This window comes from Protopterus annectens, chromosome 1.part1 (assembly GCF_019279795.1).
Source record: "Protopterus annectens isolate FY-2018-M chromosome 1.part1, PAN1.0, whole genome shotgun sequence".
NCBI lineage: Eukaryota > Metazoa > Chordata > Ceratodontiformes > Protopteridae > Protopterus > Protopterus annectens.
In genome coordinates, this window is record NC_056726.1 from 379,838,273 (window position 1) to 379,854,150 (window position 15,878).

Here is a 15,878-nt window from a genome sequence, read left to right on the forward strand (position 1 = left end):
TTTTATTGACTATTGCACGACTTTGCTGTACTTTTAAATGGAAGCACGCTTTTGTGTTTAACAGTTTAAAAATTGATTTTAATATTCTAAAACCATTTTTTCTCTGGAGGAGCTGTGTTTAAATTACTTTTGGGGGCTGGTAAATTGTATTAGAATGCTTTTTACTGTGTCTTTATTGGGAAAAGTGACTTTGAATTACTTTTGCAATTATACCGGCTTGTGCTGCTTAGTTTCCCCGGGAAAGAGGCACCATTTTTGGCTTGATTGTGGAACAAACTACAAGTCCCATGGTCAGTCCTTCTTCCATCTGCAAAAAGATAACTTATGTAAACCGCCTTTTTCACCACAACAGAGATTTTCCTCAGCAGTAGGTGGATGATGCTGCTGTGGCCAAAGCTGGTTCCTCAGACTATTCATCTTTTTCTCCAGGTGCCTCTGGTGTTACCAATGCAGTCACTGTGGATTGAGGGTTAGTCATGCCATATGCACCTGTTGGAACCCCTTCAGTCCCCAATGGAGAGTGTTGGGAGAAAGAACAGGGAAGGTGACCCTACTTAACCAGAATGTTGTACCCATCCCTGTGAAAGCTGTTGCTGCCATTAAAAATCATGTTTGCTCTATGTTTCCTGTCAAAAAGAAACAGAATACTAAACATAGAGCTTCTATTTCAGTTTCACTAGACAAGAGTAGTTTATTAAGTCCGGCTCAGGGTCTTGCACAGTCTCTTGACCCTTCTCATCAGGATGTTTCTGGTAAGAGAAAAGGGGATTCCTTTTATCCTGAAGAGATTCAAGAAATTGAAAATGGAGAGGAATGCAATGGGGAGAGATGCATGCTTTTCTCTTCAGAATTCTTGTTAAGACTCAGAGGACAGCATGTTATCTGAATCTCTTTATCAGGGTACTCTTTCTCTGACACTGTTTCCAGAATGTGCCAGTATTTTCAGGGGAGAACAGTAAGGTTTCTCAGTCTCTCACAAAATACTATGAAATGTTACAAATGGAATTCCCAAAACCTCCTCCCATTCCCCAGTGCTGCTAACACTGGAGTATGTGTTTGTCACAGATTGGGATTTCCATGATATCTAGCCTGCTGCACCTAAAGAAAGCAGACATAGTGTACAAAGTTCCTCAGTCTTTCAAATTTCTATACACTCTTCCCAGACATGACCCAGCAGCTGCAGGTTTAGTCAATCTAGCTGCTGCCAACCATTTTTTTAATTCTAATCCTTCCGCTTCTTACCAGGATGGTAAAAATGGCTCCCTATTACGCTGTCACAGATGCAGGTTGTCGAATGCATCTTTGTCGAACTGTAAAGTGTGAAAAGGCAAAATAGCAAAGCGGCTTTTCAGTGAATTCTTTCCCTGGGAAAGAATTTGTTTAGCCACTTTCACTACTTGGCCTTTTTGGCACTGTAGTGCGATCTCAGAGTTGGTATATTTAAATAGGGGGGTATCGGGGGCAAAGCCCCCCACATTAAGTAATGTTTTACATTTTTTTTTGTTTTGGAACAGCGATTGTTTTCCATTGGAAAATAATCGCTGTTCTGAAGTTTCGATGTTTTTAGCTTTCGCTTAAATGGGGTCAATTATCTGTCATTCGCTCTTTTGAGCATGCCATATGATAATATAGACCCGTAAAAATAATTCTAATCTCTTCCCTTCTTACAAAGATGGTAAAATTAATTTATAAGTTTATAAAAAATTGTATGCTTCTGTAAATTTAATTTTTAGAATTTTGAATTGTCAGGCTCTTATATTATAGTTTATTCTGACTAATTGTAAAAGTATGAAGAATCTTTTGTCTGCATTTCCGTCCTGTGAGGAGAAATCTGCTTTGTGTGGTTTAGTTTCTTCTTTTTCTCAGGTCACTACTCATTGCTTAAAGTGCATTTATGACTCTGTAGATACCACATCTAGGGTGGTTGCCATTGGTACTATGTTGTTGAGGTGGTTTCTGGTTGCATTCTCAGAACCTCCCAGAGGATGTGTAGCACACTGTAGGCTAGAGTATCCACATTTTCCAAATTTAGAGAACTTGTTTTTCTTTGCAGAGTATTTTTCAGATTGTCAGGAATCTCTCATATATTTGAATGAGAGGTCACCTATGCAAGTTCTTATGGACAAAACTTCAGTGATGGTGGTGTTGTCTTTCGGCTTATCTCGGTTAGGGGTCGCCACAGCGGAACTCCGGTCTGCTAATGTTTGGTAGTGGATTTTTACGTGCCGAGTTACCAGCCCTGACGCACAACCTTCAACGAAGGCACTCCCATTCACGCATGCCTCCACACGGAAGACGATCTAGCTGAGAATCGAATGAGACAACATCTTGCTGTGAGGCGACAACGCTATCGCAGCACCACTACCGCAGATTTTCCTCAGTGATGCGGTACTTAAACAAGCGATGGGGACCAGATTTTTCCTCCTCTGCAGACTAGCCATGTTAGCATGGGATGTTGATTTACAGCACAGTCTCACCATGCAGGCTTCCTACATTCTGTTAGAGTAAAACTGTGTGGCAGACAAGTGGCAGACAAGCTGAGGCTAAGCATAGCTAATGAGAAATGCAGTGTTGCAGTATATGTAGACATGTGAGTCTCCAAGAGCAGGAGTTTCATAATGGAAGGGAGGATGACCAGATGTTATAGGTTCATAGGTAGGTACTAGGCTATCTGCCCGAAGGCATTTATAAGCCTAGCCGGAATGTGTTGGCTTTCGCCGCCCCCTGGATTAGTTCCCTGTGCCTCTGTCCAGCAGAGCTTTTGAAGTGGTCCCCAGGGTAAACTTTCTGTTTCCCATCCACTCGTCAAGATTTATCTTGAAGATGGTTAGAGAGGAGCTCTGCCTAATGTAGATTGGAATCTTGTTCCAGAGCATGGGAAATCTCTGGGACAGGAATCTATCCCTCCAGCACGTCCTGTTTATTGTTGTGGTAAGGTTTAGATCCCTAGAGTGTGTGGCTCGAGGGGATATGGTTTTCTTTAGGTGGAGCATGTCCATCATTTCTGGGTTGGACATGACCTTATATGTCAGGCAGAGATCACCTCTGAGTAGGTGGTATGCAACCAAGTACAACTGGAGTTTCTTCAGTCAAGCTGCATAGGGCATCTGTTTGAGGCCAGTGATCCTCTTGGTGAGGTACTTCTGTGGTGTTTCCAGCTGTTGCAGGTGTCTTATAAGGGACATCCCAAATGGGGAGTTGTACTCTATGAGGGGTCTAATGGCTGATGTGTAGAGGGGCACAATGACCTCTTTTGAGCTGGATGCAAACCCTTTTATGATTAGGTGGGCCACATAGAAGGATTTTCTAACCACTTTGGCAATGTGATTATCAAAGGAGAGGTTACTATCAACTTGGGTTCCCAGATCCCTTTTTATGACTTCCGTATTTAGGGGGCTACCACCTATGTGGGAGTTTGTGGGTACTTTGTTTTTTCCAAAGGGGATGACTATGCACTTTTTGGCATTTAGCTTGAGGCCATGATTTTGACACTAGGTATCTGTCTCAGTGAGACCCTTTTGGAGGATGTCTTTGTCAGCAGGAGAGTCAATTATAGCCCCTAGTTTGCAGTTGTCTGCGAACTTGGTCAGCCATAGTCCTCCTGTGCATGCCTGTACCTCTGAGAAGTATATGCTGAACAGGAGGGGTCCTAGGACTGAGCCCTGGGAAATGCCACTTGTAACCGGTTTAGAGTCAGACCTAGCTCCCGCAACTCTTACCATGTGGGTTCTGTCTGTGAGCCAGTTGGCAACCCATCTCGTGATGTAGGGGTTTATGTTCAGGCTGGTGAGCTTGTCTATAATACCTGAATGGGGAATGGTGTCGAAGGCCTTTGCGGGGTCTAGGTAGGCTGTGTGGACCACCTTTCCCTCGTCTATAGCTTTGGTAACTGTCTCAAAGAAGTCCACCAGGTTTAGGAGGCATTATCTGCCCTTAACAAAGTTGAACTGGGTAGGGTCCAGTGTTTGGAGGTTCCCAATGTCAGTTAATGAGATCCATGATGATGCGCTCCATAGCCTCGCAGACCAAGTTAGTCAGGCTTATAGGGTGATAGTTCCCAGGGTCTGTTGTGACTCCACCTTTGTGGAGCGGAATAACCGTTGCTGTGCGCCACTCTATGGGCACGTAGCCACCAAATAAGGTCCCACAGAGCCTAACTGATACAATTCGAGCATCCTGTTAATTCAGTGCTGCTTGGACTTAGCTTGTATTCTTTTTGATATTTGAAGTGGCACTGTTTAGAATGCTTGGTCAGTGTTGTGCAATTGTACTGATTAGCTGCTGCTAGAGTTTTAGAATATAATAGTTGTTATATTACTCATATGACCGACAGTGAAGTTATTTTCAGAGTTTTTAGTATTTGTCTTAGATGTTAACATTATGACATACATTTTATTTACACTAATGCTACATTCCAAAATACAAGGAAGGAGATGTATGATTCATGGGACTGATAAGCTATGACCTTAACCATGATGTTTATAGTGTCATGATTTATTAAACTGTGTATTTGTTTTGCTCTCTTCTTCCAGAAAATTATATAGCTTTTACCTTTTTGCAGGATACCCTAACATGACAATAGCACTTAATGCAACAGGACGTCCCATTGCCTATTCATGCAGCTGGCCAGCTTATGAAGGAGGCCTTCCTCCCAAGGTAAACATGTCCTTTGCTTGCATTCTTTATTTGCAATTGTATATGCTTCTTTGTGCGGTTTTGTTTTGTTGGGGAATAATTTCTAAGCTTCACACTTGAAATAGGTAGGCAGTGTGGCATATTCTGTTTAGAATACTTAATATGTATATATTACATCCTGATTTTTTTGCTATACATATACGTTAATTCTTGTAGTTTGTTATAATCTTGGCATAAGCTGATGATCTTCGTGTTTCACTGTTGCAGTCATCACATTTGGGTTATCCCTGCCAGGGTAGCCCTTGGCCGGCCTGAATACCAGAGACTTAGTATTTCTGCGTCGGTTGCTGTTGCTTGAAGACTGATGTCAGATCGTCAGTAGTATGAAGTAAGGCAGCTGATGCCATTACATCAGTCTTTTTTGCAGTGGAGACCAAAGCAGAAGCAGTTCACACGAGTGCCGGTTGGCCGCTACCTGAGTTTCGTCTACTGAACTGAAGTCTTCTAAAGCTAAGTACCCCATTGGGGATCCTTTTTCCTTGCACTAACCAATGTCAGAAAAAGTTAATAATTGTCTCGCCTGTGGAAAACAAATACCACACCATGACTTCCACTCTTTCTGAGTCACTTGTTTAGGCCCAGACCACAACGTTCCTCGTTGTTGCTTCTGTGGTTTGTTCAAAGCCAGAACTATCCATCATCGGGCCCTTATTGTAGCCAGATATTTTCGCTTACAGTCCTCGTATTCCGGTATGGCTTCAGTAAGCAGTGACAGCAGATCTTCCGAAAAAACGTAAAGATAAAGACAGAGACAGACCGCAGAGGTCCAGACCTACCGACGATGCTTCCGTTAAGCTAGTCGACAGTTCTCCAGTACTCAGTGAGGTGCTTTCACAGCCCCTGATGCCTGCTTCTGTTGATTCGCAGGCCACTACCGAGACCTTTTCAGAGTCTGGTATGCCACAAAACTCTTCTTCAACTAAGGATCCTGCAGTCATCTCAACTTTTGATGGGTCCGTAGCCACTGAGCAGGCACCGGCTTCCGAAGAAGTCCTTCAGACTACCAAATCTCGACACAAACCGACGTCTTCTTTCACGACTACCGTTCTTTCTAAAACTACCAAGTTTCTTAGGCCCAGGGTATGAACCACATCCAAGAAACCGATGACCCACTCTCAGGGGCCTGCTACCTTGCCTCAGTCTCAAATGCTTAAAATGGTGGAAGACCTTATCATGCTAATCAGGGGAAGCTTAGCTACCCCCTCCAAAAGAAAAAGAGATCTGTCCCCTGTAGTTTTGTCTGAACAAGAGTCAGATGAATCTGATGCATCTGAATATGAAGACATGCAACCCCTCCCCACTTATGAGGATTCTGATGCAGGGGATTCTATTCCTTCAGCCTCTCCCCCAGAGGATTTTTCCTTGGGGGAAACTCTGCATACCTTAAGGGAGCATTTCCAATGGGAAAGTCAGGACTACCCTCAGTCTAAAAAGAGACTCAGGGAATTCCTAGATCTTCCACAACACAGACCATTAGCCACCCCCCCAGTCCTGGATGTTGTGGAGGATGTTTTCCTCGAATCCAGCTTGACTCCTGATGCCCTTCCTCCTGCTCCCAGAAAACCAGACAGGTACTATCGAGTCCCTGACTCACACGAATATCTTTTTAAAAAACCTACAGCTGACCCCGAGGTCAGTTCTCAAGAGCCAAAAGGGATTAAAGCAACCTCTGCTAAGAATCCAACCCCCTCAGACAGGGATTCCTGAGCAGTGGACAGATGGGGTAAAAAAGTTTACACTTCAGCTACTCTTGCTGTCAGGGCACTAAATTGTCAGTTCCATATGCTGAAATTTCAGCAACATACCTTGAAACTCCTTAAAAAAAATGTCTTCCTTTCCTGCTTGAGCAGAATCTAAAGAGTTAATGCGTTCTGCAAGTCAAATAACTAAACACATCTTGCACTATGGTTCTGACACCCTAGAAGCTTCTTGCAGGGCAGCAGTCACTGGATCTGTCATTAGAAGGCATGCATGGCTTAATGAACAGCTCCTGTCAGACCATGTCAAATCTAAATTATTGGATGCCCCCTTGCACAAAGATAACTTATTTGGCACTAAGGCAGAAGAAGTCTTAAAAAAGATGGAAGAAAAAGCAAAGTTTATGCAAACAGTTAAGGATTTCTTGCAGGTCCAGCCCCCTAGGTTCAGCAGGCATTGTCCCTCCAAACACTGGTCCAGTAAACCGGCCCAGCTGAGGCCCGGTGGAAGCAGACCCTCCAGACAGCAGACCCAGGGAATGAAGAGATCTAAGCGATGGACTACCTCCATTTCAAAACCAGGGAGTTCCAAGCCACCCCCTTTTGGTAAGAACTCACAATGACTCACCTCCTCCAATCCCTCCCTCTGCCCACCTTTACTTACCCTTAGGAGGAAAACTTTCCTTTCACTCAAGCACCTGGGCCACCATTACCAAGGGCCACTGGGTTCTGAACATCGTGTCTCAGGGATACAAATTTTCCTTCCACACCCTTCCAATCCCAAAAGGTTCCCAGATCTAACACCAAATCAGTGGTCAGAGGCTCAAAAGCAAATCCTTTCTCTGCTCTCTATGAGGGCAATAGAGCACATTCCTGCAGAACAGATAGGCCAAGGTTTCTACTCCAGACTTTTTCTGGTGCCCAGAAAAGAGGGCACCTGGTGCCCATCCTTGATGTATCCATTCTAAACACCTTCCTGGTGATCCCAAAATTCAAAATGCTCACCCTACAGCAGCTGCTACCCATGCTGCTGTCCAAGGATGCTTGGCTAGCAACCCTAGATCTAAAAGAGGCCTACCTCCACATTCCTATCAGGGAATCATGCAGGCAATATCTCTGCTTCAGGGCAGGATCTCAACACTTTCAGTTCTCTGCGCTTCCCTTTGGCTTATCTACTGCTCCCAGAGTTTTCACAAAATGTCTGGCTCCGGCCATTGCCCTCTGCAGACAAAGAAATATTTAGATTTGCCTATACTTAGATGACTGAATTATTCAGGCAGACAGCCAGGAAAAGCTGCTCCAGCACATGGCCTTTGTAAAGAGCCTTCTAACCTCCCTAGGGTACACAATCAACGAAAAGAAATCCAGGCAGGTGCCCACCCAAAGGATAATCTTCCTGGGAGCAAGTCTGGACACAGCATCCCAGATGGCATATCTTACTCCAGAGAAATAATTTTTCCTGACAGCCAACTTTTCTCAACTAGCCACTAGGCCCCAACCAGCTGCAAGGAATATCCTGCAGGCTCTGGGGTTCATGGCATCTTGCATACTACTCATTCCATATGCCAGAATGCATATGTGGAAACTTCAGTGGTACCTAGAGAGCCTTTGGTGCCAACACTTTCAAGACCTGGAAACTCATCTACCTATAATTCCTTGCCTCAGAAAGGATTTTCTTTGGTGGGCAACAGCTTATTCCCACAACAAGGGAATGCCTTTCTCCCCACCCCCACCACACAGACTCTCACCACAGATGCATCAGACTACACTTGGGGTGCACACCTGGATGGCAGGTGCATACAGGACCAATGGAGCCCACAGCAAATCCCTCTGCATATCAATCAAAAAGTGATTATGGCTGTGCAGCATGCCTTGATAGCTTTCAAGCCCCTTCTTTCTCCAGGGGCTCCCCTGATCAAAACAGACAACACCACTGTGATGTGGTACATTAACAAGCAAGGAGGGAGTCACACCTATCCTCTATGCAGACTGGCCATGATTCTTTGGCACACAGCTTCTGCCATGCAGCTACACCTGTTCGCACAATTCCTACCAGGCTCTCTCAACTCTCTGGCAGACCAATCAAGCAGAAATCTTCTGGACCCACACGAGTGGCAACTCAACAGAAGTACCTTCACCCTAATGACTTAGAAATGGGGAACCCCGAAGCTCAGCCTCTTTGCCTCCCATTCCAACCATCAGCTCAGCAAGTTCTGCACCAGGGAGCATCACTGCATGTCTTGAAAAGTGGATGCCCTGTCCTTCCCCCTGGGTCATTCTATCGGTTTATGCCTTTCCTTCCCTCCCTCTCATCCCCAGAGTACTGCTCAAAATAAGGGAAGAAAAACCAAGGACCATTCTTTTAGCTCCAGACTGGCCCCAGCAGCACTGATATCCCTTGCTGCACAGCCTGTCCCCACTACCCCCATGGCATCTTCCTCAGATACCAAACCTCATGACTTAGAGGGAAGGGGAATTCATGCATCCCCAATTGCAGACTCTCAGTTTGGCAGCTTAGCTTATTCCCTAACCCCGAACCAATCTGCCAACCTCAGTAAACAGGTTCTGGATGTTATCCATGAGGCCAGACGTCCTAGCACCAGAAAGTCTTATGCTGACAAATGGAAAAGGTTCTGCACCTGGATCCAGACTAAAGGAGCCAATATGGCACAGCCCTCCCTCCCTCTCATCCTAAATTACTTAGCTGACCTACAACACAGTGGCCTCTCTTTCTCCTCTATAAATATTCATGCCTCTGCTATTTATGCTCATTTTCCCACTGAGCAGCCCCTTTTCTCACACCCTTTGATCAAACAGTTCCTAAGAGGGGCTAGCAACTTGAGACCACCCGGAAGGGCACCAACACCAGCTTGGGACCTTAACTTTGTTTTGGAAAAGCTCACCCTGCCCCCTTTCGAACCAGCTTCTTCTGCAGAGCTAAAATTTCTCTCTTGGAAAACAGCATTCCTTCTGGCCATCACTTCAGCCAGAAGAGTCCCTGAGCTGCAAGCACTCATGGCTGTGGAACCCTTCATCATCTTCCATGCTGATAGGGTATCCCTCAGAACCAACCCATCCTTTATGCCCAAAGTGGTATCCAGTGTGGCTCCCAACCAATCCATTCATTTGCCCACCTTTCTTCTCAATCCCCAGAACAAGGGGGAAGGATTCTTCACACTCTAGATGTGCACATACAGCTTAGATTCTATCCAGACAGGACTAAATCCTTCAGAAAGTCTGATCAATTGCTGGTTATCTTTGCTACAGAGACAGAAGGCAAAGCCATTTCCAAACAAACCATTTCAAAATGGATAGCACACTCCATCCATTTCTACTACAAACAGCATGGAAAGCCTCCACCCAAGGGGGGTCAGGACACACTCCACCAGTGCAGCCTCCACCTCTGAAGCTTTCCTCAGAGGAGTCCCCACCACCACCTGGACATCTGTTCACACTTTTACCAAGCATTACCACCTGCCTCTCTTCTCCAAATCCTGGGCCGGGTTTGCTTCTGCAGTCTTGCAAGGCATCCTAGCCAGACCCTAGATGCATTCACTGACTCCACCCTTTTCCTCAGCTTTGGGAATCAACCCAAATGTGATGACTGCAACAGTGAAACACGAAGAACATAGTACAGTTGTGTACACTTACCATAAATGTAGATGTTCGAGTGTATTCACTGTTTCAGTCCTGCTTTCCCTCCCTCCATCCCCCTTTCTTCTCTTTCTCTTTTTATTACCTTTCTAACTTGTTGTTCTTAACTTACAAGGGATATTTTGGTATTTATTTTCTACTGGTGGAGTTTCTTCCATCAGAACCTGGCCTCCTACTTGGGGGCTCCTGACAGGTTAGGGCAAGAATAACTGATGTAATGGCACCAGCTGCCTTACTTTATACTACTGATGACCTGACGTCAGTCTTCAAGTGACAGCAATCGACACAGAAATACTAAGTCTCTGGTATTCGGGCAGGCCAAGGGCTACCCTGGCAGGGATAACCCAAATATGATGACTGCAACAGTGAATACACTCGAACATCTACATTTATGGTAAGTGTAGGCAACTGTACTTTCTTGCTCAGTAAAGTTGGTTAAAAAACAATGCTAGGTGATGATAATTTGTATGGTAAGAGTAAATAATGAATTACTGCCAAAGTCCTAAATTAGACTTTCCTGAATGATGTGTCAGTGCCGTTTTGCTAAATGATATTATTTTGATCAATGTCTGTAATGGGCACAGTAGGGTACTAGCTGAAATTTTGAGGGTCATAATGCTGTAATTGTGATCCCACCATAAGTGTCATCCTCAGAACAGCAGAATTTTAAGTGTGAATTGGAATGATGCTTACCAAGCCCATAGCTGGGACACCTGGGAATACTTCCAACTTCTCTGGAGTATGGCAGTCTCGGAGATTAAGTAGGAAGGATGTGGGGATGCTGCCCCACCTTGTCAAGGGTTGCAGGAGGGCAACCCTCAGCCCACAAAAATACTTTAGTGGGGGTAACAACAAGTTTTAGATTTTTTTATTGAATCACAGTTTATTTGTAGGACTGGTGAAAACCCAAATTTTGGGTTTTACAAGCTGGTAGAGCAGAACCAGTAAATCTAAATTTTGCAACATGTTTCCCTTCAGAATTCTGCAGAATTTGACAAGTGCATTTATTACGTCAAGATGTAGCAAAAGTGACTGTTTTAGTAGTAGCATATAAACTAACAATGCTTATTTGTTTGTAGATCATATGGGGTACTAAATGGTACTGACATTTAATTAAGCAGTCTTAAAGTTTCTGAGCTCAAGATTTTTAACTATTTGTTTGAAATTTAAGATGTGGTTTCTAAAAGTTATTGTGTTCCACTGTACAGCAAACAGGCAGTCATCCCAATGAAGGAAGACTCACGGTTTACTAAGCCCACCTTGGTGCTGTTGCTAGCTCCGGCATAACTGCCCCATACCCTATCCTACCCCTTAACCAACTGTTAGAAGAGCATGTGATTGTCCATGGCCCTGTGTACAAAACTAACAAAATAAAATAAAAAGTACTGGCCTTAAAAATCAATATATCAAATCTTTATTGCTCATACAATATATTGTACCCCAAATGCCTTTGAACCTCTATGATGACTTTTATTCACCAATCCCAATGGAATATATTCCAGAGTCCCAACACCCTGTCTGTGAAGTAATATTTTCTTGTACTTGCCTTGAATTATCTCCCTTACAGATATTGCCTATATCTCAGTCCCTGTTTGCCTTTCTTCTTCTGTTCCACCCACCCCTTTTGTTCCGAACAGTATGATATATCCAGATCATATGCCTTTTTTTCTTCTATCCATTAATATACAAAAGGTCAACTTTCTAAGTCATATCTTGTGCCCTAACTCCTATGTCTTATTCAATATTTTGGTAACTTGGCATTGTATGTTTTATACAACCATAACATCTTTCTCTTTGAATGGCCTGTAGAACAGTACCCAGTACCCTAGATGCAGCCCTACTAATCTGAAAAGTAGAATGCTTAACTCATCATCTTGAGCATCCATTCCCCATGTTGTACATACCATCATCCTGCTGGCCTTTGTGATTGCCCCTTCACACAATATAGCATGGTTCAGGTTTTGAATTATTATAACCCCCAAATTATACTCCTTTTCTGCCCTGCTTAGTATCACTGTGTCAAATAAGTACTTTTCCACAGTACTCCTCCCAAATGAATGCATAACCTTGCACTTTTCCTAAATCCAAGCTGCCACAACATAGGCTGCTTCTGGTCTGTTGGGAGACTAGTATCTTTATCCATGGATATTGTACCTATTTTTGTGACCAGCATGCAAAATAATATTGCTATCCAAACCCAGTTTGATATCTGATGCAAATATATCAAACAGAACATATTGTAACAATGACTCTTGTGACAGTACAATACGTAGTCTATTTTATCCCCAAAACATTTCACTTGAATTTCCTATCCACTTTACCATTTATGAGCTCCACGTTATGCCTGTTTATTTTCTAACAGACATTTTGTATCACAGTGTTAGCGGTCTTGCTGACATCCATGTACATCACATCTACAAGTTTCTTCTTGCCAGTCCAGTGATAACCCATTTGGACTAGAAGGAAAGGCCTCTGCTGCATAAACTCATGATATTATCATTAATGAACTCTGTCAGTCTGCCCCACATAATGTTTTTTTTTTTGCATAAGATGGTCCAGAACAGAATAAGACCAACAGCTCTGTAATTGTGTTTCCTTCGTAGGCCTGCCTTTGTGCAGAGGAACAGCCGCTGCTAACTTCCTTTCTTGTAGTACCACTTCAGTTACTAAAGAGGGAGTGTAAAGTTCTTCCCATGGGCCACCAAGCATTGCACCTTACTCTTTTAGAACCCTAAGAGGTAGCTTATCCAGATCTTCTATCTCATCTCTTCAGACACTAATATGACAACTTGTAACTTGTCTGGTGTAGAATTCACTTTAAAAATGGAATGCTTAGACAGTGCTGTGAATTCATGGAACTTTGAAAGTATGGTGCATATAGGTGCAGTATATGAATCATATAAATCTGTATTGAAGGTGGCTTATTGTCTAACTGTTAGTATTTTTAGAAAGTTTTGGTAGTGTAAATCAGTAAGATGTGACAAGAAGTGTGCATGCTTCATATGCAAGAATAATGCCCGACAGGATGTGTTTTAATGTGTAGTTAATGCCCATTCAGGAGTGTTATGAGGCACAACGCTGCAGGCGTACACCACTGGAAGGGTGTTAATTACATATTAACACACACCCTAGAGGGCATTATTGCACTTAGAGAATGGGCTTGCTGTAAAATTATGTTTTACTTGCTTATTTATTACTATATTATTTTTTTTTATATATTTTTAATGTAAAATAGTTCCTCCACCTAATGTTTCAGACTTGCTGTAGCATATGTTAATGGTGTTGGAGGAAGCATTTTACATCAAACATATATAAAAAATAATAATAGTGCTTAAAAAATAAGCAAGTGAAACACAACAATTTTACATACAGCCCATTCTGTCTCCCATACACAAATACACAGTCTGTTCTGGTTTCACACACATACATATACACACAGTCTCCTCTTCTTCATATACACATTCACTCACACAAGATCCATCTCACTCTCTCTCGATTTCTCTCTCCCACACAGTCTCCTTTGCTTACATACATGCATTCAGTCACACATCACTCTTGCTTTCTCTCTCACTCTCTCGATCTCACACACACACACACACACACACACACACACACACACACACACACACACACACACACACACACACACACACACAGTATCTCTGCTTTCATACACACATTCACTCACACAAGATCAGTCTCAACCTCTTTGTCAGTCACTCACAGTCTCCAGCTGCTTTCATACACACATTCATTCACACAAGTTCGCTCTCACTCCCTCTCAATCTCTCTCTCTCACACAGTCTCCTCTGCTTACATACATGTATTCAGTCACATCACTGTCACTTTCACTCTCACTCTGTTGATCTCTCTGTCTCTGTCTCTCTCTCTCTCTCACACACACACACACACACACACACACACACACACACACACACACACGCAGTCTCACTGCTTTCATGCACACATTCACACACACACATGCAGACAGAAACATAAACACACACTTTTTTGTTTCGCTCGATTGGTTGCTCTCTCTCTCTTACTCTCATACATGCATGCACTCACACATACACTTTATTTAAATTTTTTTTTCTTTTTTTATTTTACACTCGCCAAACAGCAAAAGTGCTGCTTAGCGAGTGTAAAATAACAGCTTGCTCACTCTTACTTTCACTGACATGCGCACACACACACACAAACATGCTCAGTCATAAATGCACACACACACACACACACACACACACACACACACACACACACACACACACACACCTACTTTTTTTTTAGTTGTCTTCTTTTTTATATTTTACACTCGCTAAACAGCAAAAGCACTGCTTAGTGAGTGTAAAAGAACGGTGGGCTTTCCTTTTTCTCAGTCCAAGTTCCATGGCAGCTTGATATGCTGCCGTGAAGCGGTGGACTCATTCTTCTCAGTGGGCATTACTTGTACGTTAATCCCCTGCTGGAGAATGCTCGTTCTCTAATCAGGGTACTGATGTACAGTTTGCCCATCATCTAAGCTGAATTAAACTCCTATCACAGGGGCTATCCATTTCAAAACATCTGTCACAAACAAGTAATAGGTAAGCAACCAGTGCCCCTAAAGCATAATACTTGAGGCATAAACAAGCTGCTACCATTAGTAAACCAAAGGTGTACTTAGAATTAAAACATTTCACTGGTCATATTACTCACATCTTATATCTTGCTTGTGATGTTACCAACAAAAACATTTGCCATTGAGTAAAAATCCTTTATAATCTCACCACTCAGACATAAGTGATCACTTCTCCCACAATTCATCCTATTTCTATCCAAATAATTCCAGTTTCAATGATGCCCTTTAGCAGAATACTTAGTTCTCTGAAATATCCACAAATGAAACAAAAAAAATATATTGTAAAACTTAAGCTGCTCTTCCAATTTTAGAAAACTGTACACACATTTCTTAGAAAAGCTCCTGAAGTCATTGCAAAACCTCATACCCGTGTTTTCAACCTTTCCCTCACCACTGTTATTGTTCATCATCCAGTCATGCTTTCATCATTCCTTTGCCTAACATCTCTTCTCCAAAGGATTTCAAAGATTATTGACCAATCTCTAATCTTTGTCCAGTTACAAAATATTTTGTATACATACAGTCTCAAACATATTAATAACCTCTTTTAAGATCAACAGCATGGTAACATAGTAAATATAAAATAAAAAAGATTTTGTACTTTACCACTCTACCCTCCCCCTTGCTTAGATATACTAACTTCATGGTCACAAAACTGTGAAGAAAATAAAATAAAAAAACACAAGCACACACAGTGAATCAGTGCTGGTGCACAAACATCTATGGACTGGGGGGGGGGGGTACAACTTTGCAGAAAACTCATTTGACTGAATCAGAACCAGCGGTTATTGCCAATCCACACATACTCTTTTAGACTTGCTTTCCTAGTAACTCCTTTGATCGGAAATTACACCATTGTATGCTGTGTATAAATTTTACACTTTTCTATACATCCTGATTCAGTGAAATGACACAAACTTAGTACACCAGACTGGAGAGTCAGCATTATGCCACTGGCTGCAGTTCACAAACAGAATCATTAGGATAGTAATGGAACAGTTCTAGTAAGTTAATTCAGCATAAATATGGGTTCACAGTCACATGCAAAATTGGTGTTTTCAGAGAATTAGGTCAGGGCATTGACACACTGAAGTGAAAAAAAATATATACTTTAATCACTATTAGGAGACCTTTTATAGTAGAAGTTTCATTGTCACCAGCAAAAGATATTGGGGTGAGAGCTTCATTAATTACTAATGTAAGATGTGCAG

General features: G+C 42.7%; 1 protein-coding gene across 1 annotated transcript in view; it reads left to right on the forward strand.

Moving 5' to 3' along the window:
• NAGA (alpha-N-acetylgalactosaminidase) overlaps positions 1-15,878 on the forward strand; it is a 535,526-nt gene that overhangs the window by 237,262 nt on the left and 282,386 nt on the right. The window contains exon 5 of the mRNA XM_044075331.1: positions 4,562-4,656. Within this exon, the coding sequence (XP_043931266.1) occupies positions 4,562-4,656 (95 nt within the window). The remainder of the gene's footprint in view (positions 1-4,561; positions 4,657-15,878) is intronic.